Raw genomic sequence first — 27,480 nt, 5'->3', positions numbered from 1 at the left:
ACCCTAACGCTAACCCTAAACCTAAACTCGAACAGTAAGCTGAACACTAACTCTAACCCTAACCCTAAACTCTAATCCTAACCCAAACTCTAACCTTAACCCTAACGTCTAACACTAAACCTAACCCTAACCTGACCCTAACCCTAAACCTAACCCTAACACTAAATCTAAACATAAATTCTAACCCTAACCCTAACCCTAAAACTAACCCTAACCCTAACCCTAAACACTAACACAAAACTACCTCTAACACTAGCTCTAAACCTAACACTATCACTAAAGATAATCCTAACCCTAACCCTAACCGTAAACCTAAGCCTAACCCTAACCCTGTCCCTAACAATTATCCGCTAAACCTAACTCTAAACCTAACCCTAACCCCAACCGTAACATTAACCCTAACCCTAACACTAACACTAACCCTAACCCTAACCCTAACTCTAACCCTAAACCTAATCGTAACCCTAACCCTAACTGTAATCCGAAGCCTAACCCTAACCCTATCCCTAACACCTATCCCATAGCCCTAATCCTAACCCTAACCCTAACCCTAATTCTAAACCTAACCCTAACCTCTAGCCCTAACCCTAACGCTAACCCTAACCCTAACCTCTAACCCTAACACTAGCCCTAAACCTAATCCTAACCCGAACCCTAACCTCTAACCCTAACCCTAAACCTAATCCTAATCCTAAACCCTAAAGACAAACCCTAACCCTAACCCTAACCCTAACACGAACCCTAACCCAAACCCAATCCAAACCCTAACCCTACCCTAACCCTAACCCTGTCTAAACCTAACCCTAAAACTAACCCTACCCCTAAAACTAACCTCTAAACCTAACCTTAATCCTAAAACTAACCCTAAACCCAACCCTTACACTAACCCTACCCCTAACCCTAACACATACCTCTGACCCTAACCCTAACACTAAACGTAACCCTATCCCTAACACTAAACCTAACCCTAACACTAACCCTAACCCTAACCCTAACCCCAAACCCAATCCTAACATTAAGCATAACTTTAACAGTAACACTAAACCTAACCCCAACCCTAAAACTAACCCTAACCCTAACCCTAACCTTAACCCTAACCATAATTCTAATGTTAAACCTAAGCTTAAAGTCTAACCCTAACCCTAACCATAACCATAACCAAAAATCTAATGCTAACCTCTAACCCTACCCATAACCCTAACCCTAAACCTAACCCTAACGCGAACCCTAACCTTAAACGCGAACCGTAACCCTAACCCTAACTCTAATGCAAACCCTAACCTCTAACCCTAAACCTAAGCCTAACCCTAACCCTAACCCTAAAACTAACTTTTAACCCTAACCCTAAACCTAACCCTAAACCTACACCTAATCCTAACCCTAACCGTAACGCTAACACTATCCCTAAACCCTAAACCTAAAACAAACCCAAAAACTAACTCTAACAGTAACACTAACACTAAACCTAACCGTAACACTAACCCTAAGCATTACTTTAAGGCTAAACCTAACCCTCTCCATAACACCTAACTCCTAACACTAACCCTAACCCTAACCCTAAAACTAACTTCTAAGCCTAACCCTAACCCTGACCCTAACACTAAATCTAAGTTTTAACCCTGACCCTAAGCCTAACCCTAACCCTAACCCCTAACCCTAAACCTAAACCTAACCCTAACCCTAACACTAATCCTAAACAAAACCCTAATCCTAACCCTAAACCTAAGCTTTAACCCTAACCCTAACACTTACACTAACTTCTAAACCTAACCCTAACCCTATCTCAAATGCTAACCCTAAATCTAACGCTAACCTCTAACCATAACCCTAACCCTAATACTAACCCTAACGCTAAACTTAACACTAATCTCAAACCGTAACTCTAACCCTAACTCTAACCCTAACACTAACACTAACCTCTAAACCTAAACCTAAAACTAACCCTAACCCTAAACTTAACATCTAACCCGAACCCTAAATCTTACCCTTAAACTAACCCTAACCGAATCACTAACCCTGACCTTAAACCTAACCCTAACCCTAACTCTAACCCTAACCCTAAACCTAAACCTAACCCTAAACCTTACCGTAACCCTAAACCCTAAACTTAAATCTAACATTATCACTAACCCTAACCGTAACACTAACCCTAAACCTAACCCGATCCCTAAACCTAACCCTAACTCCTACCCTAAGCCTAACCCTAACCCTAACCCTAACACTAAACTCTAACCCTAAACCTAACCCTAACAATAACCGTAACCCTTACCCTAAACCTTACCCTATAACTACCCTAACCCTAAACCTAAACCTAAACCTAACCCTAACCCTAATCCTAACCCTAAAACTAAGCTTTAACCCTAACCCTAACCCTAACCCTAACCATAGCCCTAACCATAATACTAAACTCTAACCCTAACACTAAACCTACCCTCCAACCCTAATCCAAAACCTAAACCTATCCCTAACCCTAAGGTAAACCGTAAACCTAATCGTAACCTTAAACCTAAATCTAACCCTAACCCTAACACTAACTAAAACCCTAAACCCTAACACTAACCCTAACACTATCACTAACCCTAACCTTAACACTAACCCTAACCCTAACACTAACCCTTAACCCTAACCCTAACAATAAGCCTAACAAAAACCTAACTTCTACTCCTAACCCTAACACTAACTCTAAACCTCAAACTAACCCTAACCCTAAACCTAAACCTAAAATCTCAACCTAAGCCTAACAGTAACACTAATGCCAAACCCTAATCCTAAACCTTACCCTAACCCTAACCTAATAGTAACCAAAACACTAACCGTAACCTGAAGGCTAACCCTAAACCTATCCCTAACACCTAACACCTAAACAAAACCCTAACCCTAACCCTAACCCTAACTAAAACCCTAAACCTAACTCTAACCATAAACGTATCCCTAAACCTAACTCTAACAGTAACCCTAACCCTAAACCTAATGCTAAGACTAAACTCTAACCCTAACCCAAACCCTAACAATAACCTAACACTAATGCTCAACCTATCTTCTAACCCTAATCCTAAGCCTTACTCTATCCCTAACCCTAACACTAAACCTAACCTCACCCTAACCCTAAACAAAAACATAACCCTAACCAAAACCCTAACCCTAACACTAACCCTAACACGATCGCCAACCCTAACCCTAAAACTAAACCTAAAGGTAACCCTAAATCTAACCCTAACCCTAACCCTAACATCAAACCAAGAAAGAGCAGGGCTGATTTTTAGCTGATGTAGCGATACTTTTTCTTTCTTTCTTTTTTCTTATTTTAAACGGATCCCTTGCCTGGTTCCTCATTTTGTGTGTGCAGGCATGCTTGTGGCATTTGGTACCCCCGACTGGTTCCCTGGAGATGAGCCCTGCGCACTCCCCCATGCCCCCTCTGTCCCCCAGCGTGCCCTGCCCCCACCCCAGCACAGGAAGAGCAGAGAGAGGCCCAGACTGTGGCTTGGGGTTATTTACAGGGGCCGGTGGGGGAGGGCGGGAAACTGCCTTGTTTATCTTCTGGGTTTTGAAACTCCACCAAACTCATCCGTTTCCAAGGAAGCCTCCATTGGTAGGTTTCCAAAAATAAAAAAAGTAAAAGGAGTTTGACTTCAAAAGAAACTAGAGGAAAAAATGGTTTTGTTTGTTGGCCAACTAATTTATTATTGTTGTTGTTTTATAACATTAGGTTTGTTGAAGGTAGGCAAAGTGGTCCTCTTTTTCATATATTTTTGCTTTCTTCCTCTTTTGCCTTATCATTTAAGAGGGAAAACAATATTTTCAGAGACTGATAGGATATGTTCCTGGCTCCATTCATGTCACGTCTGTCTGGGGAATTGGGGTTTTGTGTAAACTTTTATAATCACACTTTCTGCTGAGGTTATAGATGACAGAAAGTCTCCTATTCATATTGTAAACTAAAGACACAACATAGTACTTCCACTTTTACCCCCAAAATTAAGATTAAAATTAAAAATTAACTATGCTTTAATACCAGTTTTAAAATAATTATTAAACAGATAAAGCATTTTAATACACTAGTTGTCTGTACAGAATATATTTAGTTCTTTAATAAATCCAGGGTGGAACAACTCCCATATCAAACACAGTATGTTAATTTATTAGCTTTTTTATAACCCTGCACTCTAACAATAAACTTTTCATGTGGAGCCAGAAAATGGTATATGCTTTTAAATTTTAAAAAGTTTTTTTTTAAATGATATAATTAATGGAGGTAAAGGGAGTTGAGGAAGGGAAAAAAAACCATAAAATATACCTGAAAACGTGCTACTTCGTATTTGAACATTCAATCATCTTAAGGATGTAACTATTCAGTTTTAAAGGTTTCTGTTACTTACTTACCAGGTTCTATGAATCACTGTATATACTGATATAAGCCAAAAATCAAGTGAACTCATAGTTTTTGTTATACTTCTTAGTATTTATAGGTTCATTTTATGAAAGTGTTTAAAATCAAGGGAGAAAATCACATTAAGTTCCCGTTTACTCTTTCCTAAGCATTATCTTTAAGGTAAAGATATTCTTCCTTTTTGATTCCATAATCAATAAACTATTGAAGAGCTTGAAATAAGAACATTATGTGTATTTTACCTGGCTGCAGCCTTGCTTCATGTGATTTAAAAGTTTTGACCATAGTTTTCCCTGTTCCTGGAGAATGTGCACCAGCATCTCCTGTGGAAGCTGGGGCTCCTTATGTCTTACACACACCTCACATTTCCTTCTAAGGTTCATTTCTCTGAGCAGACTCTTAGACTGAATGTTGTTTCTCAGTAGTTTTAATCTTTTGTTTCTTCTCTTTCTTTCTCCCTGCCTGTTGGGAGCCGCGGCCAAGCCCGGTCGCCTTACTTGGCGGACGTGAGGCCTGTAGGAAAGAGCAAAGCCTGAGCTAGATTACCCCTCCCATCGAGTGTGCTAAGATGGCGCTTATCTCCTGCTTCCTGCTTGGTAAACAACCCGCCCTGTAAGATAGTCTGCCTAGCAACAACTGATGTTAGCCAATCAGCCCGCATCGCGCGCTTTGAACTGATTGGCCACTGTAACCCTATAAAAGTGAGTGCCTCTCCCGCCACGAGAGAAGAAGCACGGAAGGAGCCGCGGAGAGCGGACCGGTAGAGGCTTCGGGACAGACTGTAGAGAAGAAGCACGGAAGGAGCCGCGGAGAGCGGACCGGTAGAGGCTTCGGGACAGACTGTAGAGAAGAAGCACGGAAGGAGCCGCGGAGAGCGGACCGGTAGAGGCTTCGGGACAGACTGTAGAGAAGAAGCACGAAAGGAGCCGCGGGGAGCGGACCGGTAGAGGCTTTGGCCGGGAAGAATCCCGGGGCAGACTGTGCAGAGAAGGAAAATAAAGAAAGACTTAGCCACTGCCAGACCTTGTCGTGTGTCTTTCCTGCCGGCCGGGAGCGACACCGACACCTGCCCTTCCCTCCCCACCACTTTCTCCCTCAGTGCTTCTTTCACATGTGCTCTCCCCGCCCATTCTACCCTCATGTGTCTTTGTTTCTCTGTGTTTATCCCTTTCTAGTGTGTGCTGTTACTGCACAGGGTTAGACGGGCTGCTCTTCACAGTGAAGGTGCCAGTCTCATGTGAATAAAATCTTCCATGTTTTTGGATCCCCTGTTATGTGGGTCAGACCAGTGTGGAGTCACTGAGGCATTTGGCTTTCATGAGGGAATTTACCCCAAGGATCCCAAGAGCCATGGCTGCTCGGGCCCTGGTAGAAAATACATCATATTTGTAGAACCTGCATGTGTCCCTGCATAGATGCTTTGCATCCTCTCTGGATAACTTACACTTAATACAGTGGCAATGCTATGGGAATAGTAGTTTGCTCTTTAGGAGATACAAGAAAAAACATCTGCATGTATTCAGTACAGATACAACGTCCCTCACCAAAGTGCTGGAGGTGGAATCTCTTTTGCTTGCTACTGCACATACTTAGTACAGACACCCATTTGTCCAAATCTGTGACCTCCAAGAACTAAACGGCTTCACAGTGTTTACTCACCTACCTGACTATCCACTTAGGTAAGGTTATCAGTCTACCCATATGATTAGTTTGGAATAGGAGAACCACCTATTTCCTTCCCCTCTACTAAAGCTGCAAACATTTAAGCTTTAGCAACATTCATTCTTTTCTTGCTCAACTTCCCAAATAATAACTCTTCCAGCTCTGAGCCCCAAAGCTTCAAGCAAGGTAATCAAGCTGGGTATGGTGGCATCATCTATAATCCAGCATGTGGGAGATGAAGGCAAGAGGATTACCATGAGTTCAAGGCTAGTCTGGACTACATAAGGAGCCACTCCCAGGGGGAAAAAAAGGAAAAATTTAAAAAGTGCAAATAAAAACATAGTAACCAGTGGGGGGGGGCATACTCTGCAGAATGTCCATCATCTGTCCACACTGAATAGCCACCAAGGGCATCTGAATAATATGTCAGTAATCCTAGATGTTGATGTGTCATATCCATCAACTCCAGAAGAAAACCCCTTTGGTTTCTTCTGATATTTGCTTGCTCCCTGGGCTGTGAGATATCGTATCCCAATTGATGTGAGAGGCAGGCCAAGCTGGGGCCCTTTGCAGAAGGTGGCTGGGCACTAGATTGTTCTGTTCCTGACATTGTCAGAGCTTCTTTGCTTCAGCTTATAGTTTCTCCCATAGAACCAAACACTAGACACCAGGGTTGATTTTTATAATATCTGCTCTAATGCCAGGATGATGGTACATACCTGTAATCCCAACACTTTGGAAGCTGAGGCAGGAGAATTGCTATGAGCTGAAAGTCAGCCTGGGTTACACAGTGATTTCAAGGCCAACCTGAACAACACAGTGAGACCCTTTTTTAAAAAAAGAAAAGGAGGCCAGGAATTTAGCTCAGCAGCATAGCACCTGCCTGGCAAGTGCAAGGGCATGAGTTTGATCCCCAGTACCAAAAAAGGAAAAGAAAGGAAAAGAAACCAACACACACACACACACACACACACACACACACACACACACACACACAGAATATCTGCTCTAATGCAAACTGATATGGGAACATTCCTGCCTTTAAATTAGAGACTGGGGGCTGAGTGTAGCTCATTAGTAAAGCACTTGCCCAGCACTCACAAGGTGCTATGTTTGATCTGCAGCACCAACATGTATATACATGCATACATACATACATACATACATATTGTTGGAGGAGGCAGCTATTTTAGATTCCGTCATACTAATGATGGAGCTCAGGGCTTTAGCATACTAGGAAAGTGTTCTACAGCTAAGCCGTAGTCTCTCAGACCAAAATACACTAAATTCTCTGGGGAACAAATGCGTAAAATAAAAGTTACGTGAAGGCCAGGGATTTAGCTCAGCAGCTTAAGGGCCTGCCTGGCAAGTGTGAGGTTGTGAGTTTGATCCCTGGCACAAAAAAAGTCATGTAATCTATGAATTATGATATATTTTATAATGTAGGCAAAAGCACAATGGTAAAGCTGCCCTTCATTTCAAGAAGCTTGTGCGAGTTTCTGCAGAATAAACATTATCTAAGTGACATATAGCAAGAACTTTAACTCTCCATAGTAAATACATGACTGTATTCCCAAGAGATGGGACACTTTTCAACTTCAGGGGTCTTGTACAAGGGCTAAGGAGACCCTTTCTCATGGCTGCAGCTCAGGCTCACATTTCACATGCTAGTCACACTGTGAGGAAGAATACTGGGGACCAGTGTGTTGTTTTGACAAGTGAGGAATGGAAGCAACTTTTCTCACCAAACAGAAATATACTCTTGGGAAGTTTAGCAGAGAACCCAAAGCTGGTAACACCAGCACTCTACACTATATGATTCAGAGTACCACTGAGTATGACTCCATGTGTAACCAACTTCCCAGAGCAAATGCACCACAATGCCACGCAACCGGAAGGAGAGCACTACAAAGACAAAGGTGAGTTGGAGATCCATGTTTTGAAACTTCACACAGCATTCTATGAGCTGATGAACGGACTCCAGTTTGAGTCATGCTGATAGTTGCATTGACTACTGAGCACCTCAAGTGTCAGCAGAGCATCAAATTCTTCCAGTAATTCTCAGAGAGCATGAGTTCAGCTGGTCAACATGTGCACTGAGTCCTGGGAACCCTCCTTCAGTCAATGTGATAGGCTAGTGGTTCAGCGGCAAGGAGCATGGCCTACAGCCAAGTTAGGGCTCATCACAAGAAGTACTGTATTTCTGAGAAAGGACCAAAGTGTTGAACTGTACTCTGTATTCACAGAACAGTTTTTTATTACATCAAGAATGCTCAAAGTAGCTGGATGTGGTTGTGCATGCCTGTAATTCCAGCACTTGAGAGGCTGAGGCAGGAGGATCATTGTGAGTTTGAGATCAGCCTGAGCTACAAAGTGAGCTCAAAGCCAGCCTGAACTGCATAGTGAGACCTGTCTCAGAAAAACAAAAACAAAAACAAACAAACAAACAAAAAAACAAGAATGCTCAAAGTATTAAACTGTACCTTGTATTCACAGAATACTTTTTTTCTTCAAATCAATTACATTCAGGTTATCTGACAGATATCACAAAACTGCCCACCATAGTCAGATGACTCCTTTAGAATTTTCCCTATGAACTTTCTACTATGGTTGAGAAATCACATATGCATCCCACATAGAACTATAAAGTACAGAGCAAAGACCCATTCTTAGACACCTTGCAACAGCCACAACAGATGTTTGGAGTAAGCAGCATAAACTTGAATCTCCTTGCTACCAAGAAATCTCCCTCCCTACCACACACACACACACACACACACACACACACACACACACACACACACGTGCGCACACACACAAACCTGTAAACATGCATGCCTGGTGTGCAATTTAATCATGTGTTTGGGCAAATAATTCAAAGCCTGTCCTGAGGGTGCACACACACTTCTTGAGAGTTAGAAAGTCAATTTTTACAACAGGGAAACATTTTGGTTTTCTGTTTTTTGCTTTTATTGTGGTACTGGGGATTGAACCTAAGGCCTTAATGCGTGCTAAGCGAGCACTACACTACCGAGCCACATCCCCAGCAAAATAGCCAAACATATTAGGAAAATTATTTCTTCTCTTACATGAAACATAAACTTCAGAAGGCAATGGGGTGAATGATCAAGCTGTGCTGCTGTTGTTTTTATTACATTAAAATGAGCACGTGAAATAAAAGACACTGGCAAAATCTAGGCAACACTATTTCTTTAGCATGGTTTCGAGAAGGAAAATGACTAGCTTTAATATTAAGCTCCACAAAGCCAACTGCTCATTGCTTAAATTATTATAAAAGACTTTTACACAGTTCAGATTTTGTGGTTAAATGGTAACTGTAAAATTCTATTTACAGAGCACCAAAGATTGAGTATTTGTATAGAATGTTTCCATAACAGAATTTCACCTGCAATGGCATGTCATCACTGTTGAGCTGCTTAAAACAGTTACTATGGTCAAGTGCAGTGGCACATGCCTGTAATCCCACCACTTGGGCAGCTAAATCAGGAGGACTGCTGTGAGTTCAGTCCATCCTGAATTACAAAGTGTGACTCTTGTCTCAAAAAATAAATGAATAAAATAAAAAACAAAAGACTCATTATAATATGAAAAACTTCATATATAAGTTAGCTATGAAATAAAAGACAGACAATAGAAGAAAAAAGTTATTGTAACTCAGCATGGAAAATATATCTAAAGGAATACTTCGACTTAGTACAATTGTGTTCCATCTTTTATATGTGTTTTGGCGTATAGTCTGGTATGTTTGATATATATATATATATAGATATAGATATAGATATAGATATTTTATATATATATATATATTTCTTTTTAATAGTCTTATTTTTAATCTGTATACATGACAAGGGTTTATAAGAGAAATGCATGAATGGGATTCTGGCAAAATACAAGGATGGTGGAAAATAAAGAATAGAAAAGTGTCACAGACATGTATCAACTCCCAAGAACCAACATGATTATTATGTACTGCAAACACATACCAATAGAAGTTTTAAAAAAAAAGGCAGTCATGAATTCAGAAAAGACAACTAAAATGAGTGAGATTTCATAACTTTCCAGCAGAAAGGGTTCCTAGGGATTCGAGTGCAACGCTAGTGTCAGGGCCTTTGCACTCTGAGTTCCACACAGTGCTGGCTCCACTGAGAAGTGGACACCTGATGTTTCCCATAGACAAATTTATCCAAGAACCCACCAACTTTCACCTTTTCTCAAGACCAGTGTGCCCATCTTACCTTAGGCTTTCAAACTTTCCCTACTGTCAAGTTCAAATTGTACCTCTTAGACATTACATACTGTCTGATTTTGTTGCAGAAAGCTTTTTTATTGATATTTTATTAATCATCTCACTAGGAAAATGTCTCAACCTATCTAGTTCACTTATAACTCTAGTTTTGGGTGTGGTCAGCTTACACAACCAATCCTACATCAGAGAAGTGTACATTCTTCCCTGATATGTTGGTGCCTGTGCTCCCCTATGCAAAATCATTCGGAACAGTAATTATTATTTTCACAATCTATCTTTATGTGGGCCTAGGGATGGTATATTAAGCCAGTACGCTCTCACTTATACTCCACTCCTCAGCCCCTTAAGATTTAGTAGAGGATTAAAGTTCAATAATACACTGTAAAGTAGAGATCCAATCTCAGAAAAAATGTAAAATTATATCACGGTAAATGCTTCTGGAGGACCACTTGTGTAAACAATAGAAGACACCACAGTGACCTTAATTATAGCTTATTTAGGACTTGTGCCCATGTTTTAAAATGTATACATGCACATATATAATTCTATCGAACTGAGAAAAAGCCACACGATGCATGAACAACTGTAACAGTCATTTGACAGTGAGCAAACTGAAGCATAAGCTAAATAACTTGGTCAGAGACACACAGCTAACTAGAGAATTAACCAGGATTCAGTGGCCAGAGCTCAAATGGCCAAGCCTAACTATTACCCATTCTATCATCTAGGGAGACAACTCTGCAAAGGAAGACTGAGAATACACATGTGAGTTCAGTCAAAGTTTCCAAATGTCCTCTGTTCTCCAGACATGATGGCTTAAAACAGGTTTTCGGTCAATGGAGGCAAACCTATGGCGTGCATGCTGCAGCAAGCTCTTTGTAACACTGAAAGCTCTATCACTGCTTTAGGTTCATCTTTCAAAAGACAATGTATTTACATAGCTAGAAATTACACTTAACTTCAGCTAAGAATGACTGTTAACTCAGAAAACTGTTTCATGAGATGGAGAAATAACAAAAAGCTTACTGTTTTTGAAGTTGATGATTTTTTTCATCCTTTCCTCCCAATTTGCTAAGTTGGAAGGCATCCTGAGATGAATTTTCCGTTTCAGAAACAACAGCTACAAAAAAGAAGAAGATTCCCCAAATTTAGAGTAAATTAACATGGCAAAGTTATATGTTTCACAAATAGGAAGAAGATTCTGCAGGTAGAGAGCTGAATAATTTCTGAAGGGTAAGCTTCCGAGCAAACACATATAAATGTTCAAGCGTATAAATTAGCATATAAGAGGGTTATTCATTCACGCCAAATGAATGTCCACTGCTCTGCTCTGGTTCACATGTGGGCAGACTGGGCTGTCTGGAGAATGCTCAGCCATGATTCCTTGTGGGCACTGGACACCTGTGGCAGGTACATAGGAAAAAGCTCATGCTCTCCCAATCCCAGCAGTTAGGACAGCTGCCTAAAACCGGCCCACCTTGTCTTGGTGATTCTTTGCCAGTTTGTCCAGGCGGACCCTTTTCCTTTTTGCCAAACAAACGACCAGTGGAGGACTAGATCCTCTTCTTCTTTGGGGCTTTGTGGAGCGCGTCCTGCCTGCTGTCACTGCTACTGGGATTGTTCACAGGAACTTCCTGGGAGCCTGTTGAGCTTCAAAGAAATAAAATGGATTTTTTCCACCCTCTTCCCAGCTCCACAGTCCATTCACACGTACAAGAACAGTCTGACTTTTTAATATTCCTACCTTCAACTTCCTAAAAAATGTTTCGAGTCTCTTACACACAGTACAATATGCATTGCGATGCAGGGTCCCAGTAATGCTTCCACAGACCTGTGTCTGGAAAGCCAAGATTCTGATGTGCTCCCTGCTCAGAGCAGGCCTGTACTCTAGCCTGCCTTGTTTGGACACATAAGGGAACACCCTCTGCAGGGGCCTTGCTCAGGCACTGAGGGATGCACTCAGTCAACAGGAAAGAAAACAAGGTCTCAGAAGCCTGACTGTAATTGTAACTTATTTAGGAATTGTGTCCATGTTATAAAACATATACATGCACATATATAATTCTATTGAACTGAAAAACAGCCACATGATGTATGAACAACTGTAACTGCCATTTGACAGTTGAGAAAACTGAAGCACAGGATAAGTAACTTTTGTCAGAGACACACAGCTAACTAGAGAATTAACCAGGATTCAGCGGCCAGAGCTCAAATGGCCAAGCCTAACTATTACCCATTCTATCATCTAGGGAGACAACTCTGAAAAGGTAGACTGAGAATACATGTGTGAGTTCAGTCAAAATTTCCAAATGTCCTCTGTTCACCAGACATGATGGCTTAAAACAGGCTTTAGGTCAATGGAGGCAAACCTATGGCGTGCATGCTGCAGCAAGCTCTTTGTATCACTGAAAGCTCTATCACTGCTTTAGGTTCATCTTTCAAAAGACAATGTATTTACATAGCTAGAAATTACACTTAAAATCAGCTAAGAATGACTGTTAACTCAGAAAACTGTTTCATGAGATGGAGAAATAACAAAAAGCTTACTGTTTTTGAAGTTGACGATTTTTTTCATCCTTTCCTCCCAATTTGCTAGGTTGGAAGGCATCCTGAGATGAGTTTTTGGCTTCAGAAACAACAGCTACAAAAAAGAAGAAAATTCCCCAAATTTAGAGTAAATTAACATGGCAAAGTTATATGTTTCACAAATAGGAAGAAGATTCTGCAGGTAGAGAGCTGAATAATTTCTGAAGGGTAAGCTTCCGAGCAAACACATATAAATGTTCAAGCGTATAAATTAGCATATAAGAGGGTTATTCATTCACGCCAAATGAATGTCCACTGCTCTGCTCTGGTTCACATGTGGGCAGACTGGGCTGTCTGGAGAATGCTCAGCCATGATTCCTTGTGGGCACTGGACACCTGTGGCAGGTACATAGGAAAAAGCACATGCTCTCCCAATCCCAGCAGTTAGGACAGCTGCCTAAAACCGGCCCACCTTGTCTTGGTGATTCTTTGCCAGTTTGTCCAGGCCGACCCTTTTCCTTTTTGCCAAACAAACGACCAGTGGAGGACTTGATGCTCTTCTTCTTTAGAGCTTTGTGGAGTGGGTCCTCCCTGCTGTCACTGCTGCTGGGAATGCTCACAGGACCATCCTGGGAGCCTGTTGAGCTTGAAGGAAAGAAAATGGACTTTTACCACCCTCTTCACAGCTCCACAGTCCATTCACACATACAAGAACAGTTTGCATTTTTAATATTCCTACCTTCAACTTCCTAAAGAATTTTTCAACTCTCTTACACACAATACAATATTCATTGTGATGCAGGGTCCCAGTAATGCTTCCCCAGACCAGTGTCTGGAAAGCCAAGATTCTGATGTGCTCCCTGCTCAGAGCAGGCCTGTACTCTAGCCTGCTTGGTTTGGACACATAAGGGAACACCCTCTGCAGGGGCCTTGCTCAGACACTGAGGGATGCACTCAGTCAACAGGAAAGAGAACAAGGTCTCAGAAGCCTGACTATAATTGTAACATATTTAGGACCTGTGTCCATGTTTTAAAACATATACATGCACATATATAATTCTATTGAACTGAAAAAAAACCACATGATGTATGAACAACTGTAACAGTCATTTGACAGTTGAGAAAACTGAAGCACAAGCTAAGTAACTTTGTCAGATACACACAGCTAACTAGAGAATTAACCAGGATTCAGCGGCCAGAGCTCAAATGGCCAAGCCTAACTATTACCCATTCTATCATCCTGGGAGACAACTCTGAAAAGGTAGACTGAGAATACATGTGTGAGTTCAGTCAAAATTTCCAAATGTACTCTGTTCTCCAGACATGATGGCTTAAAACAGGCTTTAGGTCAATGGAGGCAAACCTATGGCGTGCATGCTGCAGCAAGCTCTTTGTATCACTGAAAGCTCTATCACTGCTTTAGGTTCATCTTTCAAAAGACAATGTATTTACATAGCTAGAAATTACACTTAAAATCAGCTAAGAATGACTGTTAACTCAGAAACCTGTTTCATGAGATGGAGAAATAACAAAAAGCTTACTTTTTTTGAAATTTTCGATTTTTTTCAGCCTTTCCTCCCAATTTGCTAAGTCGGAACGCATCCTGAGATGAGGTTTCTGTTTCAGAAAGAACAGCTATTAAAAAATCAGAAAAGCCCCCAAATTTACAGTAAATTAACATGGCAAAGTTATATGTTTCACAAATAGGTTGAAGGTTCTGCAGGTAGAGAGCTAAATAATTTCTGAAAGGTAAGCTTCCAAGCAAACACATACAAATGTTCAAGAGTGTAAAGTAGCACTTATGAGGGTTATTCATTCAAGCCAAATGAATGTCCACTGCTCTCCTTTGGTTCACACATGGGCAGACTGAGAAAGCAGACTGGGCTTTTCTGGAGAACGCTCAGCCATGACTCCTCGTGGGTACTGCGCACCTGCGGCAGGCACACAGGACAAAGTTCGCGTTCTCCCATTCCCAGCAGTTAGGACAGCTGCCGAAAACCCACCCACCTTGTCCTGGTGATTCTTTGCCAGTTTGTCCAGGCCGACCCTTTTCCTGTTTGCCAAACAAACGACCAATGGAGGACTTGATGTCCTTCTTCTTTGGGGCTTTGTGGGGCGAGTCCTGCCTGCTGTCACTGCTACTGGGATTGCTCACAGGACCATCCTGGGCACTTTTTGATCTTGAAGGAAAGAAAATGGACTTTTACCACATGCCCTCTTTAGAACTCCACAGTCCACTCACATGTACCAAAACAGTCTGCATTTTTAATATTCCTACTTCAACTCCCTGAAGATCCTTTCCAGTCTCTTACCCACAGCACACTATGCATAGCAATGCAGGGTCCCAGTAATGCTTCCACAGACCTATATGTCTGGAAAGCCAAGATTCTGATGTTGCTCCCTGCTCAGAGGAGGCCTGTACTCTAGCCTGCCTGGTTTGGACATCTAAGGGAACACCCTCTGCAGGGGCCTTGCTCAGCCAGTGAGGTTTACACTCAGCCCTCAGGAAAGAGAACAAGGTCTCAGAAGCCAGAAGAACTGGAATTCCACCTTCCCTCTCAGCAGCTCCTGCAGGCTGGTTCCTTGGATCCTGCTCTCCTGCAAAGTGAGAGCTGTACTATCTCTCAGGACACTGTGGAGACCAATGTGCCTGCTTGATCATACTGCCTGGTATGGAACAAAAGCTTCTAAGAGGAAGTGTGAAAAACAACAGTCTATAAGTAACCAAGCCTTCATGGCCTCCTGATGGAACATGCTTCCTAAAGGGATAGGGACAATGTGGGACTCTCAAGAGCTTAGAAGACCCAGAGTGTGGGAGGGTACCTGAGAGGCACCGATTGTCCACAGAATAGCACGATCCAGAACCTGCCACATCCATGTGGCAAATTCTTCACCAGGAATAGAAAGAAAGTTCTTAAAAGAAGTGAGTGTGTGGGATCTGAAGAAATGGAGCTTTTCTCTCAAGTGCTAATTTCAAATAATTCCTATTCTTTCTAAACTTTGCCCAAACAGATGGCCTTTTCCACTGGATGTCACTACAGCCGCAGAACAGGAGAACACATTCTAGGTCTAACGTCTAAATAATCACAACCAAATGAGCTTGCTGAGAATTCTTTAAAAACTTGGTTTTTCTCACAGGACAAGATTAATAGATGTTCTTAAAAACTAAGACAAGCAGGTTTCTCAGGGGTCTGGTGGCCTACGAGAACTGCTCCTTACTTTTGCACGTCCCTGATGTCCTCGTGGCTGACTATTTGCAACGCCCCTGTGTGCAGCCTGTCTAGCCGAAGGGACTTCGGAGAGGAGAGAGGGGAAGTTTCACATTTTATCGTTGTCTTGTCATCTCGTTCTTCTCTGCAAGCTAGCAACTGAGGAGTGAAAAAACAACATCAGCTAACAGTACATTATAAGAAAACACATCACATAGGCTTTAAATAACATAAACTGACTCAAAACCTATTAGCTAAACTTTCTACCTGTCCTGAGAAGTCTCATTTTAATTGAATGCCAACCTGAAGGCCTGTTTGTCTGGGGGAAATGGACCACATAGCAGAGAGAGAGCAGGGCAGGTTGACCTATAGCCTTCCTTCATGGAAGCCCCGGGAAGCCCAGGGACAGCATCACCCCCCCCCTTCAAGATTCTGTTCTCCGTACAACCTCAGGTACCTCTGAGGATAGTTACTGAGGGACAGTGAAGTCCTAAATGAAGCCTGTTCACTGCACTTTATTACTTCAGGTTAACAAAGTTACTCTCATTACTGAAGAGCCTGTGACACATATCTTCAGTTACTGATGTCACTCAAAGGAACACTAGTGGGGGCCGAAGCCTCAGGGAAACTGTCAATACTTTTACCTCTAGCAAGAAACAAGACAAGGACAGCACGAGCGAAGACCCAAATATGCATGTGTGTGGCTTCTGTTTCTCACTGTGTGGACCAAATGTTATGAGCAGAAGCATTTGCATGCAGCCTAAAACCCTACTTCCATGTGGCTTCATAAAATAATCCTGGGTTTTAGGTTTGCATATTATCTTTTTTTTGAAGTCCTGCAATGTCTCCAATGTTTTGCTTTTATTGGTTTTGTTCTTTAATGTTTTCAGTTTTATTATAACTGATGATATAGGCAATTCTTTTTAAGATAGCAAGAGGCATTATGGTAACCAATGATCATCACTTTGTCTTCCGTTTTTATATTATGTACTATATCCATTCTTTTGATTTGACTGACTCTGTTTTGTTATGTCACATTGGATTTTATTCTCTTCAAATAGAAAGTAATAAGAACTGTGGGAGTAATAAAACCCAAAATGTATAATTGTCATAGTAAAAAAGAGAGGAAAAGAAAGTGCTCTAAAGGATATAATTGCATGTATATTTAAGTGTATAAGATAGATAACCATATTGCTAAGTTTTTGTGGGATCATTGAACAGAATTGTTTGTAGTCTCACAGTTTGAATGTCTACTTTATATGCTTTAATTTTGTAATCTGAACAACCATTTCTAAGATGACAGTATGTAATCTATTAACTAGTGACTTCCTACTGTTTATTTTTTTTTTGAAATTCTGTATCACTTGTATCCTTTTTCTGTTTTTTTTTTCTTTTTCTCCTTAAATAAAAAAATAATAATAATCCTGGGTATATTATTAAAAGAGGGTCACGCAGACCCTGGGATTTCTTTTAGGGGATGGCCCATGAGTATGCCTATGTGTTGAGGAAGGCAGGACTGTGGAAATAGTGCATATGTGAACTCTTTCAGGGTCTGGTTAGGCCCTGTTTAGAAGGTTGTTATTTTCGGGTTTTGAAGCAGGACTAGATTTCATGAAACATTCATGGTGAACAACAAGTGGTGAATAGTTAATTTATTTATCTGTACAATGGTATAAAGGATACAGATTCCATTATAGTCCTGTAGCAGCTCACTGAAGACCACCTAGACTAGTGTGAGCTGAGAGCATTTAGGATATAATTTTTTTTTGTCTTTTTCCTTTTTATTGGTGCTGGGGATCGAACTCACGACTGCCTGCTTACAAGGCAGGCGTTTATGCTGCTGAGCTAAACTTCCAGCCCGCTAGGATATAATCTTAACAGATAAACAGATAAATTCTGTATCTTTCTCTCTTTTTTTTGAGATAAGGTTTCATTATACAGTTCTGGCTGGCCATGAACTCACATGATAGCCCAGGCTGGCTTCAAACTCCAGCAGTCCTCCCTTATCAGCCTCCTGAGTGCTGGGATTACAGGCATATATCACCTTGTCTGGCTCTCATTTCTAATTGTAGTAACAAAACAAAAGACTGTCGGGGGCTGGGGTAACCAGAGCTCACTTACTTAGCTTGTTTGAGGCCCTGTGTTTAACCGCCAGCAATCTCATCTCTAAAAAAGTCCATCAAGCTTGAAATCAACAACATGAATCATAAAAGTTCAAAAAAACTTTTTGAGAGGGAAAAAGAAATCAAACTTAGGACATTGTTTGCCAGGCATCATTTAAATTTCACGTTAAAATAATCATTTGTTAAAATAGAAAAGAAAAAAGAAGAGGTAAGGCACTATACGTATGCTCCACCCACAAAAAGAGATTCTTGCACCAAGACTCCCCTACACTAGCCCCTGCTCTGCCCAGAGCCTTCCAGGCTCACTGAACCAGGTCTTCATTCTGCCTCTGTTCTCTTGTGGGAGGAAAGCACAAGGCTAGGGCCCACTGCCTTGTCTCAGACATGTCTACAAGTGCCAAGAAGTCACCTTAGTCTGCCCAGTAAAACTGAAATGAAGAAGTAACCATCCCATATCGCTCTTTGTCTGGCCCATGTTTGCTGTCCTTAGACTCACCGCTAGGCTAATCTTCACAGCCAGCCCAGAGCAAGTCTTCTCAAAGTCACCAGGCTGCATGCTGAGGAGAGATGACTAGTGAACAAGAGGAGGCCACAGTGTCTGAGTCTAAGTCAACAGACTGCTTCCTTTGCTGAGAAATTCTTACTGCCAAAACCAAAATATCCAAACCACACTGAAGTCCACTGAACAGAGGTAAGCTCTGAGGCCGGCTGCTGGTGAAAGCGTGGCATCTCACTTTGGGCAGGCACAGATCAGGGCCATTCCAAGCAGCACTACTGTGTGGATCACTACCTCACTTACAAGAGAGCAAGCCATGGTTCCTCTGGGCCAAGGAACAGCTCCCAGGCCAGGAACTAATCAGCAACAGAGTGAGGATCTGTACCCGTGTCCTTAGTAAATTTCCCTTCTGCTCAGCCACATAGAGAAGCTCACACACAGCTGCTGAGGACAATCACTACTTGGCACCTGCGGCAGCACTGCCCCACAAGTGTACCACCAGGAAGGCAGGAAGCATGAAGCGGGCATGGCACAGGGCCAGAGGCAGCAGGCATTAGGGGGAGCTTCTAGATGGACAGAAAGAAAACCCCACAATCCCCACTGCTCCCAGGGTACTGCTTTTACTTTCAAGTTTTACTCTGAGAGGGAGACTCCCAGCAGATCAGAGCATCTTGACAAATCTAGGCCCAAGGGAGAAATGGTCCTGGTTTTGAAATCAAAACACACTTAACTCCTACCTGCTCTGCACATCATGTGATCTAAATTTCAGTTTCCACATCTGTAATTGGGGGCAAGCACAGCAACTGGTTTCTCACAGGGATGTGTTTGTGGACTAAATATAGCAAAAAAATGCCCAAGCACTGAGTTTGGCACCTGGCAGAGAGCAGTGCTTACTAAGTTCTAGCCTTCCATATCAGAAAAAACTAGTTTTCCTCAATCTAAAGCCTATGGCTCTGCTTCAATCATTCCGTCCTTTCAAATCCTAAATTCTATGTCTATTATACACATGCATGCAATGGTTAGAGGCAAAAGCACTGAGTGAAGCAAACACTGACATCTGTCCCCATGTTCCATGGATGGCTGATTGCCAAGAGAACAGTAACTTGTGATGTGGCAGGTCAGTTTAAACATTTCCAATGAAAAGTCAGTTATTCATTGCAATATATTGACAACATTACACTTATGTGTGACATCCTATACTCTTCCATGCATTAGGGAGATACAAAGCTATGCTCACTTACTGGAAAATTTACCTTTCTATGATGTTTCCTTAAGTTGCTAGGCTGACAAGACGCATGCAAAGAAATAGACACCAGATTTATGACATGATTTAAAGCTAAAAATTCAAGGATCTACTCAGGCAAATATATTACAATATGAAGGACAAGACAGAAATAAGAGAGACAGGATTTAGAGAAAATATAACTGGAAATCAAATAATCTTTTATCACAAATTTAAATCTAAGTTATCCAAGATTTATTAGAAAACACTATAAATTACTACTCAAATTACTGCACATTCTATTTGAACACATGCGATTTAAAGCAAGACACTGTATAGAACAAAGGGCCCTGATAACCACCTACTCTCTAATATTCCCATGATGACAAGGATGTTACAGCAACATCTATTATAAAACTGAAGAGCCAGGCATGGTGGTGCAGACTTGTAATCCCCTCATTTGTGAAGCTAAGCCTGGAGAACTGCCAACCTGCACTACATGAGTTCAAAGCCAGCCTGAACTGCATGGTGTCATCCTGTCTCAGAAAAACACAAAAAACTGAACAAACTTATTTTTAGTTAATCATTTTTTGTGCAATGCAGTAAAATCTTCACCTAGAATATGATTTACAACTTCCTAAAATATATCATTTATCCCTCGTGCAGTGGCATACACATGAAATCACAGCACTCTGGTAGGCTGAGGCAGGAAGGCTGCCAATTTTGAGCTCATCTTGGTGATTTAGCACGATCCTGTCTCACAATAAAAAATAATACTGAAAAAAAAAAGGGTCATGTGTGTATCTCAGTGCACAGGCCTAGATTCCATCCGAGATACTGTGGAATACAAAGGAGTGGAATGGAATGGAAAAAAAAGAAAGAAAGAAAGCTAGGCATCCTAAAATACGTAACAATAAAAGCTAGCACAGTACTAGATAGGAGGCATTTTAATTAAAAAGTAGTCCATTAAAGACTATAGCATATGCCCTATAAGTTGATGAGATTTAGAATTCTGATTATAATCAATAAAATCTGATTCGTATTGTCTGTATAAAGTTCCCATAAATTTTACACTCAGCAGTGGCCCCTCCCCTTGCTCCTGCAGTATGCAGGGTTGAATCCAGCTGGGCCACTCAACAAACTACACTGCCAGCCACGTTTATATTTTTATTTTGACATAGCACATTGCTAAACTTCTCATGCTGGCCTCAGACTTAAAATCCTCCTTCTTAGCTTCCCCAGTAGCTGGCATTACAGGCATGTGCCACTGCAGTGAGCCCAGATTATTTTTTAACCTAGGAAATACTTCACTCATGAATCATGCAGATCCTGTACAATCTAAGGAAAAACATTCAACCAATTATATCTTGCTTGTAACCACATTGACAAATTATATATTAAATATAATTGATCACTACTGAGCAAAATACATTTTTAATGACAAAAACACCAAACCCCACTAATTAGTCATAATCCAGCTCAGACTCACCCGAGCTTGCCTGGTTAGCTGTGCAGAGCCATCACAGAATGGGGAGGGGCTGAGAGGGGAGCTTCATGGACAAACTACAAATTGATAGGGACCTGAGGCCTGGATTAGAATTGAATCTGGAGATGGTGAAAATAAAACAAACACAAGGGTGGCATAAGAAATCAAAACCAACAATGGAAGCACACAGACCGTCAGCCAGCATGCTGAATTAGAGAACCAGGAAGAAAGAGTTTTCCTCCGTGGTTGTGTGTGGTACTGGGAATAGAAGGCAGGGGTACTCTAACACTGAGCTATGGTCCCATATTTTTTTCCTTTTAATTTCAAAACAAGGTCTTGCTAAATTGGGCAGCCTACCCTTGAACTTATGATTGTCTGCCTCAGTCTCCTGGGTAGCTAGAAAGATAGGGTTCACCCACTATGCTTGGGATACTCAGCTCTTTTTGAGTCAGTGTCTTCCTAAATTTCCCAGGCTGACCTTAAACTGGCAAACCTCCCACTTCAGTCCACAAGTAGCTGGGATTACAGATGTGTTGCTGCACTTCTTTTACAAATACTGGAAAGAAGGACACAACTGATAAATGAGATTGTCAAAAAGATGAAAATACAATGCCAGGCTTGGTGCCACATGTCTGTAATCCCAGCATGTGAGAGGCTGAGGCAGGAGAACTGCCATGAGTTCAAGGCCAGCTTGAATTACACCACAAGATCCTTTCTTCAAAAAACCAAACACTAATAAATAAAATAAAAGTTTGAAAAGAAGAAAAAGGGTCAGGGATATAGCTCCATGGCATAGCACTTGCCTGTCAAGCAGAACATCATGAGTTCAATTCATAGTACCAAAAGAAAAGAAAAAAGAAAAGAAAATGGTTTGGTGAGTGGTTTGGTGCTTGCCTAGTATGTGGGAAACCCTAGGTTCAAACCCAATATGTCCACAAAAAAACAGGAAAAGAAAAGAAAAATATTGCTCAGTTAGTTAACAGTATAAATTATAAATACATCCAAATGTCACAAAACAGACTGCTGACACTGAACATTCCACTAAAATGACTTGCTTAATTTGATTATATTCTGGCTAAGAATACCACTAAAAAGTAAAATGTATAGCAAGAGAAATAAAACCAAAGATACAAGTACAGGTGCAAAGCAGAATGTTGTAAATACAATTTCACATGAAATGAGATCTCATAGGCAAGATAAGCACAAAGCCTAAACTACCCAAAAACTATTCACACATTAGAGCTGATGTAACATCCAAAATTCAATACCATACCTCTGTGCCTGAGGAAAAATATGAAAAAATTAGAAGACACCTGATAATGCTCCCTTTGCCACAGTCCCAGAGAATACTCACATCTCTTTAGCGAACTCAAAGCACAACTAGTACTGAAAATCCTTGTTTAAGGAGTGCATGTACTTGAGAAGCTGAACATAAAGAAGAACACATGATGACAGCCAAGAAGCTGCAAAGATGAAGAATCCACATGAGGGCGGAGGACAAACTCCCATAAACTAAGTGGGAAAAGCTGGGCAAGTTCTCCTCTACCTTTTTAAAAGACCACAGAAAAGGAGAAATTTCTCAACCAGGGGGAGGCGGTATGTCACGATCTGACAGCAATACTGTGTTGTATTATTCATATTTATACTCATTCAACAGTACAAATGCTGAAAATAACCGACCAAGGAAAGGACAAAAAAAAAAGGAATCATTATCCTTAACACTCCAAGCACTCAACATTATGACAACCCTGTAATTTTTATCACTTATTTCACGAACATCTCGTTCCAATTTCTTGTTCATCTCTTCAGACTTGATGAGATCCTTTCTTGCTGTGTCAAGATTTTCTTGCAGCTCTGACACATGGCTGGAAAGTGCAGCCAGGCGCTCCTTCATCTGACTCTGCTCTTTTGAATGTTTGTGTATGACTTCTTGGAGCACAATTAATTTGGCAAGGTCTTCCTCATGGCTTAAGGAGCCAGCAGAAGATCTCTGATGGGTAAAATGGACACTCTTAAATAACCTTAGTGTACTACCAAATAAAATACTTTTGAACATAGGGACTATCAAAATGGATTTATGCCATCTGTTGGATGATAGGACTCTCAACAATCACTTTAGCTGGATGCAGGCCATTCCAGCAACAGCATCCAAACAGCATCACACAGGAACCACGAAATATAAGAAATCAGCAACAGAACAAAGAGAGAGCTCAAGGACTTACCTTTCCATTAGTGCTTGGTGTTTCTTCTTGTTCGTGGTTTATGTCAAGCACTCCATCTCTTGGTGATTTTTTCTGATTATTCTGTTTTTTAAGAGTCATTAGCTACAATCGAAAACGGAGTATGAGACTACAATAATTTATGGAAGAGTAATGAGTAAAGACAGCAAAATTCCATTTGGAAAAACATAATTCTACAGTGCTGAACATAGTATAAAAAAGACAGTACATGCCAAAGCTGACCATCCATAGCAGAACCAGATTACTAGAAACAGAATGTACTGACTGCTTGACAACAAATTTAGAGATTCTTGCAATCTGAAATAAAAATCTAATCCCAAAGTATTACAGGCTTCACACTGTTTTTTAAGAGATTAAAATAAAATAATTTCCCCTTTTCAGGGCTACGATGATGCCCCACAATTACCTCCTTGTGTGTGGCGCCCAGTTCCTCTTCTAACAAGCTGCACCTTTCCAGTGCTACACGTAATTGGTCTCGCACCTGAAGAGAGTTGAGTTTTTATATGCATACGCACACTTTCCATATAGTTATCCTAATATTGATGAAATGCATAAAATAAAGTACTTTCAATGTCTTTCATTGCTAGTATTGTCAAGAAAATGTCCTTGTTAATGGCTTTAAATATTAAGGCTGGGAAACTCTTGTTCCTAAATAAATGAACACTATCCAGTTCTTAATGGGTAGTCAATATTCAGAAGTAATCAATTGAAGACTCACATTCCAGTTAGTGTTTGTTGATTATGCAGAACATTGCCTTTTAATACAGAAAGTCTGTTTATAAGAACTCAAAAACTTAACAAACCTTAAAGGTAAACAAACACACGCAAAGCCTGCCATGAACCCAGCAAGTGTAAGAACCCAGAACCACTAGCGTAGCTTATGTACCTTTTCGTCCAGGGTCTTGTGGTGCTCAAATAAGGATGTCAGTGCTTTTAGCACTTCCATCTCAGTGGACACACCTGCAGGACACCGCGCCTGCCGCTTCATCACAGTCGTCTCAAGAGAGCGTTCATGCCTGGAGACAAGGAACTCCAGATGTTCCAGGAGCAGCTGAAACCAGGCCAAAGGGGGCGTGTAAAGAGCACCTTCAATTTCACATTCAAATCCTTTACAATCTCATGGTCAAACAAGTTCAAATTCCTACAGTTCAGTAGAGTTAGGTAAGTTTCCCTCAATTGTATTCGAATGTCATGAATTTCCATCACTAATTTCTTTTATTAACAAGAAGGTCTCATTTTGTAGTCTAGGCTGGCTTGAGGACTTACTAGCTAGCCCAGGCTGACCTCTAACTCAAGACATTCCTGGCTCAGCTTCCGGAATGTTGGGATTGAAGGCATATGACACCATCCCTTGCCTCCTATCACAAATTTTAAGCAACATTTAATACTGAACACACTCTACAGAAGGAAAAAGCACAAAACATTTAAACCAGAGCTCCACTGACCCTCGTGTTGTTCCTTTCTGCTTTCAGTTCGGCAATTTCTTTTTCCCTCTCAAGCAGCTGTTCCCTGCAAATGTTGAGCTCTTTTGCAAGCGTTGAAAACTCCTGCAAAGCAGCAAAGTAAAGGAATAAATCAACAGATACATGAATAAATTTTTAAAAAAAACCTCTTAAGCAAGACTTCCATTGGCCTCATAGTCCACACACACAGGCAACCCAATCTCAAGATACATGGCAAAGGATTCCCATTCTCCTCCAGAGAAATGGAGATCAACCATTTGCTGTAAGGTGACATAGGTATTCCCAATGGAATGAGAGTCTAACCCAGGCCATCTGACTTCCCTCCACCCTGGCACTGCTGAAAGCACAGCAGGGGATAATGTGTCCAGGTCCACCTCTTTAGACTTCAGGAAATAAAAGCATTTTCCTCAATTGGCATCCCAAAATGAAGCATCTGAAGACATTTGTAAGTCATTCACAGATCTGAGACCTAGAGCCCTTAGAGAGATCAAGGAAAAAAGGCCTAGAAGGTCACTATCCAATTCTAGTCCCCTCTCTATTCTGATTTTCCCTTAGTCCCTATAGTCTCCCTGAATCATTGGAGCAAAGTCAACTATGAAGAATGGGCTTACTGCTAGGACTAGGAAGTCTTTTGTATTCTCTGTAAAGGCATTCTCAAAACACTATGCATGCAGCAGTGTAGGAGATCTTCCAAAAGGCAGAGAGAAGCTGAAGGAGTCCTGCAGCACTGTTCTGTGCTAAACCTTGTGTTATGACACCAGTTCACAGACACCACAAATGAACTGAATTGAGCGATGTGAATTTGGAGCAAAGCAACTCTGAAATAAGTAAAATCATCTGCCAGTGTTTCTGGCTTCAGGTGCTTTTCCTTTAAAAGACAAGAATAAAGATCTACCCGATAAATAATCAGTCCTTCAAAAGAACATGTGCTTGAGCTAGATAATTCTAGAAAGCTGGTTTAAAACAGGTGATGCTCTTACAGGGCACTGGTAGCAATTGTTTGCAGCTCACAGTCAATCTCATCACAGAAAGCACAGGCCCATGAAGTCTGCTTTAACCAGACCACGACTCACGTGCCTATGTGAGCCACAGTGAGATTGGGCAAGTAAAGTGAGAGAGAAATAGAGATGAAACTGCCACAGAAAGCACTGGAAAAGAGCAAAATGTCTTTTAAACTAGTCTTTCTTCTCCAAAAATCATGACTGTGGGTGAGCCAAACTTAGCCTGGCAGGAGCTTTGCAGCCTACTCTCCAGGAAGACCTGAAATGATGAAAACCACTCTTCAAAGCTCCTGGAAATGGCTCAAAGGATAAAAGCAAATGAGGAAATTATCTATTCAAGAAATATCAGGAATAAGGCCAGGAGTCCACGGTATTTGAATTAGGACTTCTATTTGCCTCCCCCACCCAGCTCAGCACAGCGGACTGCTCCAGCCAAAAACACAGGGCCCTTCACCATGCCAAAACCATGGTGGCTCCCTGGATAATGACATAGAAATTCTTCTCCCCAGGCCAGTAGAGTCTTCTTTTTCCCAAATAGCAACACATGGTTCTCATATCCAGACCAACTGAAGGCCCCTTCCTCCCCCAGGCCAGCAAGGTAAGGTCCTTTCCCCAGGCCAACAACACAGGCTCTGCTCCCTGGACCTGCCATGCAGGATTGTCTCCTCACTCTCAAATGCCCCCTCACCAAGGCCACTAACGTAGGGTCTGCTTGCTCCTCCCTGCCAACCAGGTAAAAATCATCCAAATGTGTCTTAAAACCTGATAGAGGTCCAGCCAGTGTTGAGACATCTTCATAGGCCCAAAGCCAACCTTCAGGAATGGGACTTGTGGATGCGAAGCAGTGGGGGAAAGGGTATTGGCCAGCTGGCCATCTAGACTTCTGTCATGTTCTTTACTAAGTGTGAGCTCTTCCCTGTGGTACAGATTTCTCCTGTAGATGCCAACACGGCCCTGATCGAGGTACTAACTGGCATCGGCCATGGTGATAAGCAAGAGCTGACTGTCAGGTCACCTAATAAGTACCATTCCTGACAGAGTGTGCCATCTCTCTAATGGAATCTTTTATCAGAAAGATTCTGGGGCAGGTAGAAGAAAACTAGACTCTAATTACTCTAAGTCAAAAATTAATCAATTCTATTCATACACGTCAATAGGCGGACCTGGCTCTAGGCCTGCCTGAATTGAGGGCCTTGAATTTTTCTCATTTTGTCTCTCTTGCTGCAATCTGGCTCACCTTTGGTGACTTACTGCCAATGCTCCATCTTTGACCATGTCCACAACAGAGTCTATCATTCTAGCTAAGGTCTGTTTCATTTACTAGATTCCAAGTTGTTTTTTTTGTCATACCTGCTTGGTCTTACCGCCAGTCCCTGTTATTATGGATGTTAATCT

The 27,480-nt window shown here is 41.4% G+C and overlaps 1 protein-coding gene across 1 annotated transcript in view; it reads right to left on the bottom strand.

Moving 5' to 3' along the window:
• Positions 1-3,659: 3,659 nt before the first annotated feature.
• LOC101787107 (liprin-alpha-1-like) overlaps positions 3,660-27,480 on the bottom strand; it is a 66,177-nt gene continuing 42,356 nt past the window's right edge. The window contains exons 10-21 of the mRNA XM_063230329.1: positions 25,067-25,168; positions 24,508-24,672; positions 24,028-24,102; positions 23,604-23,705; positions 16,065-16,213; positions 14,853-15,025; positions 14,387-14,462; positions 13,318-13,490; positions 12,867-12,960; positions 11,797-11,969; positions 11,346-11,439; positions 3,660-8,461 (exon numbers count right to left, since the gene is read on the bottom strand). Coding sequence (XP_063086399.1) covers positions 11,873-11,969; positions 12,867-12,960; positions 13,318-13,490; positions 14,387-14,462; positions 14,853-15,025; positions 16,065-16,213; positions 23,604-23,705; positions 24,028-24,102; positions 24,508-24,672; positions 25,067-25,168 — 1,206 coding nt within the window. The 3' untranslated portion in view covers positions 3,660-8,461; positions 11,346-11,439; positions 11,797-11,872. The remainder of the gene's footprint in view (positions 8,462-11,345; positions 11,440-11,796; positions 11,970-12,866; positions 12,961-13,317; positions 13,491-14,386; positions 14,463-14,852; positions 15,026-16,064; positions 16,214-23,603; positions 23,706-24,027; positions 24,103-24,507; positions 24,673-25,066; positions 25,169-27,480) is intronic.

Source organism: Cavia porcellus, unplaced genomic scaffold (genome assembly GCF_034190915.1).
Source record: "Cavia porcellus strain 051 isolate PalLab524CR breed Dunkin Hartley unplaced genomic scaffold, mCavPor4.1 scaffold_18, whole genome shotgun sequence".
In the NCBI taxonomy this organism is placed as follows: Eukaryota; Metazoa; Chordata; class Mammalia; order Rodentia; family Caviidae; genus Cavia; species Cavia porcellus.
This window is presented reverse-complemented; position numbering and strand designations above follow the sequence as displayed.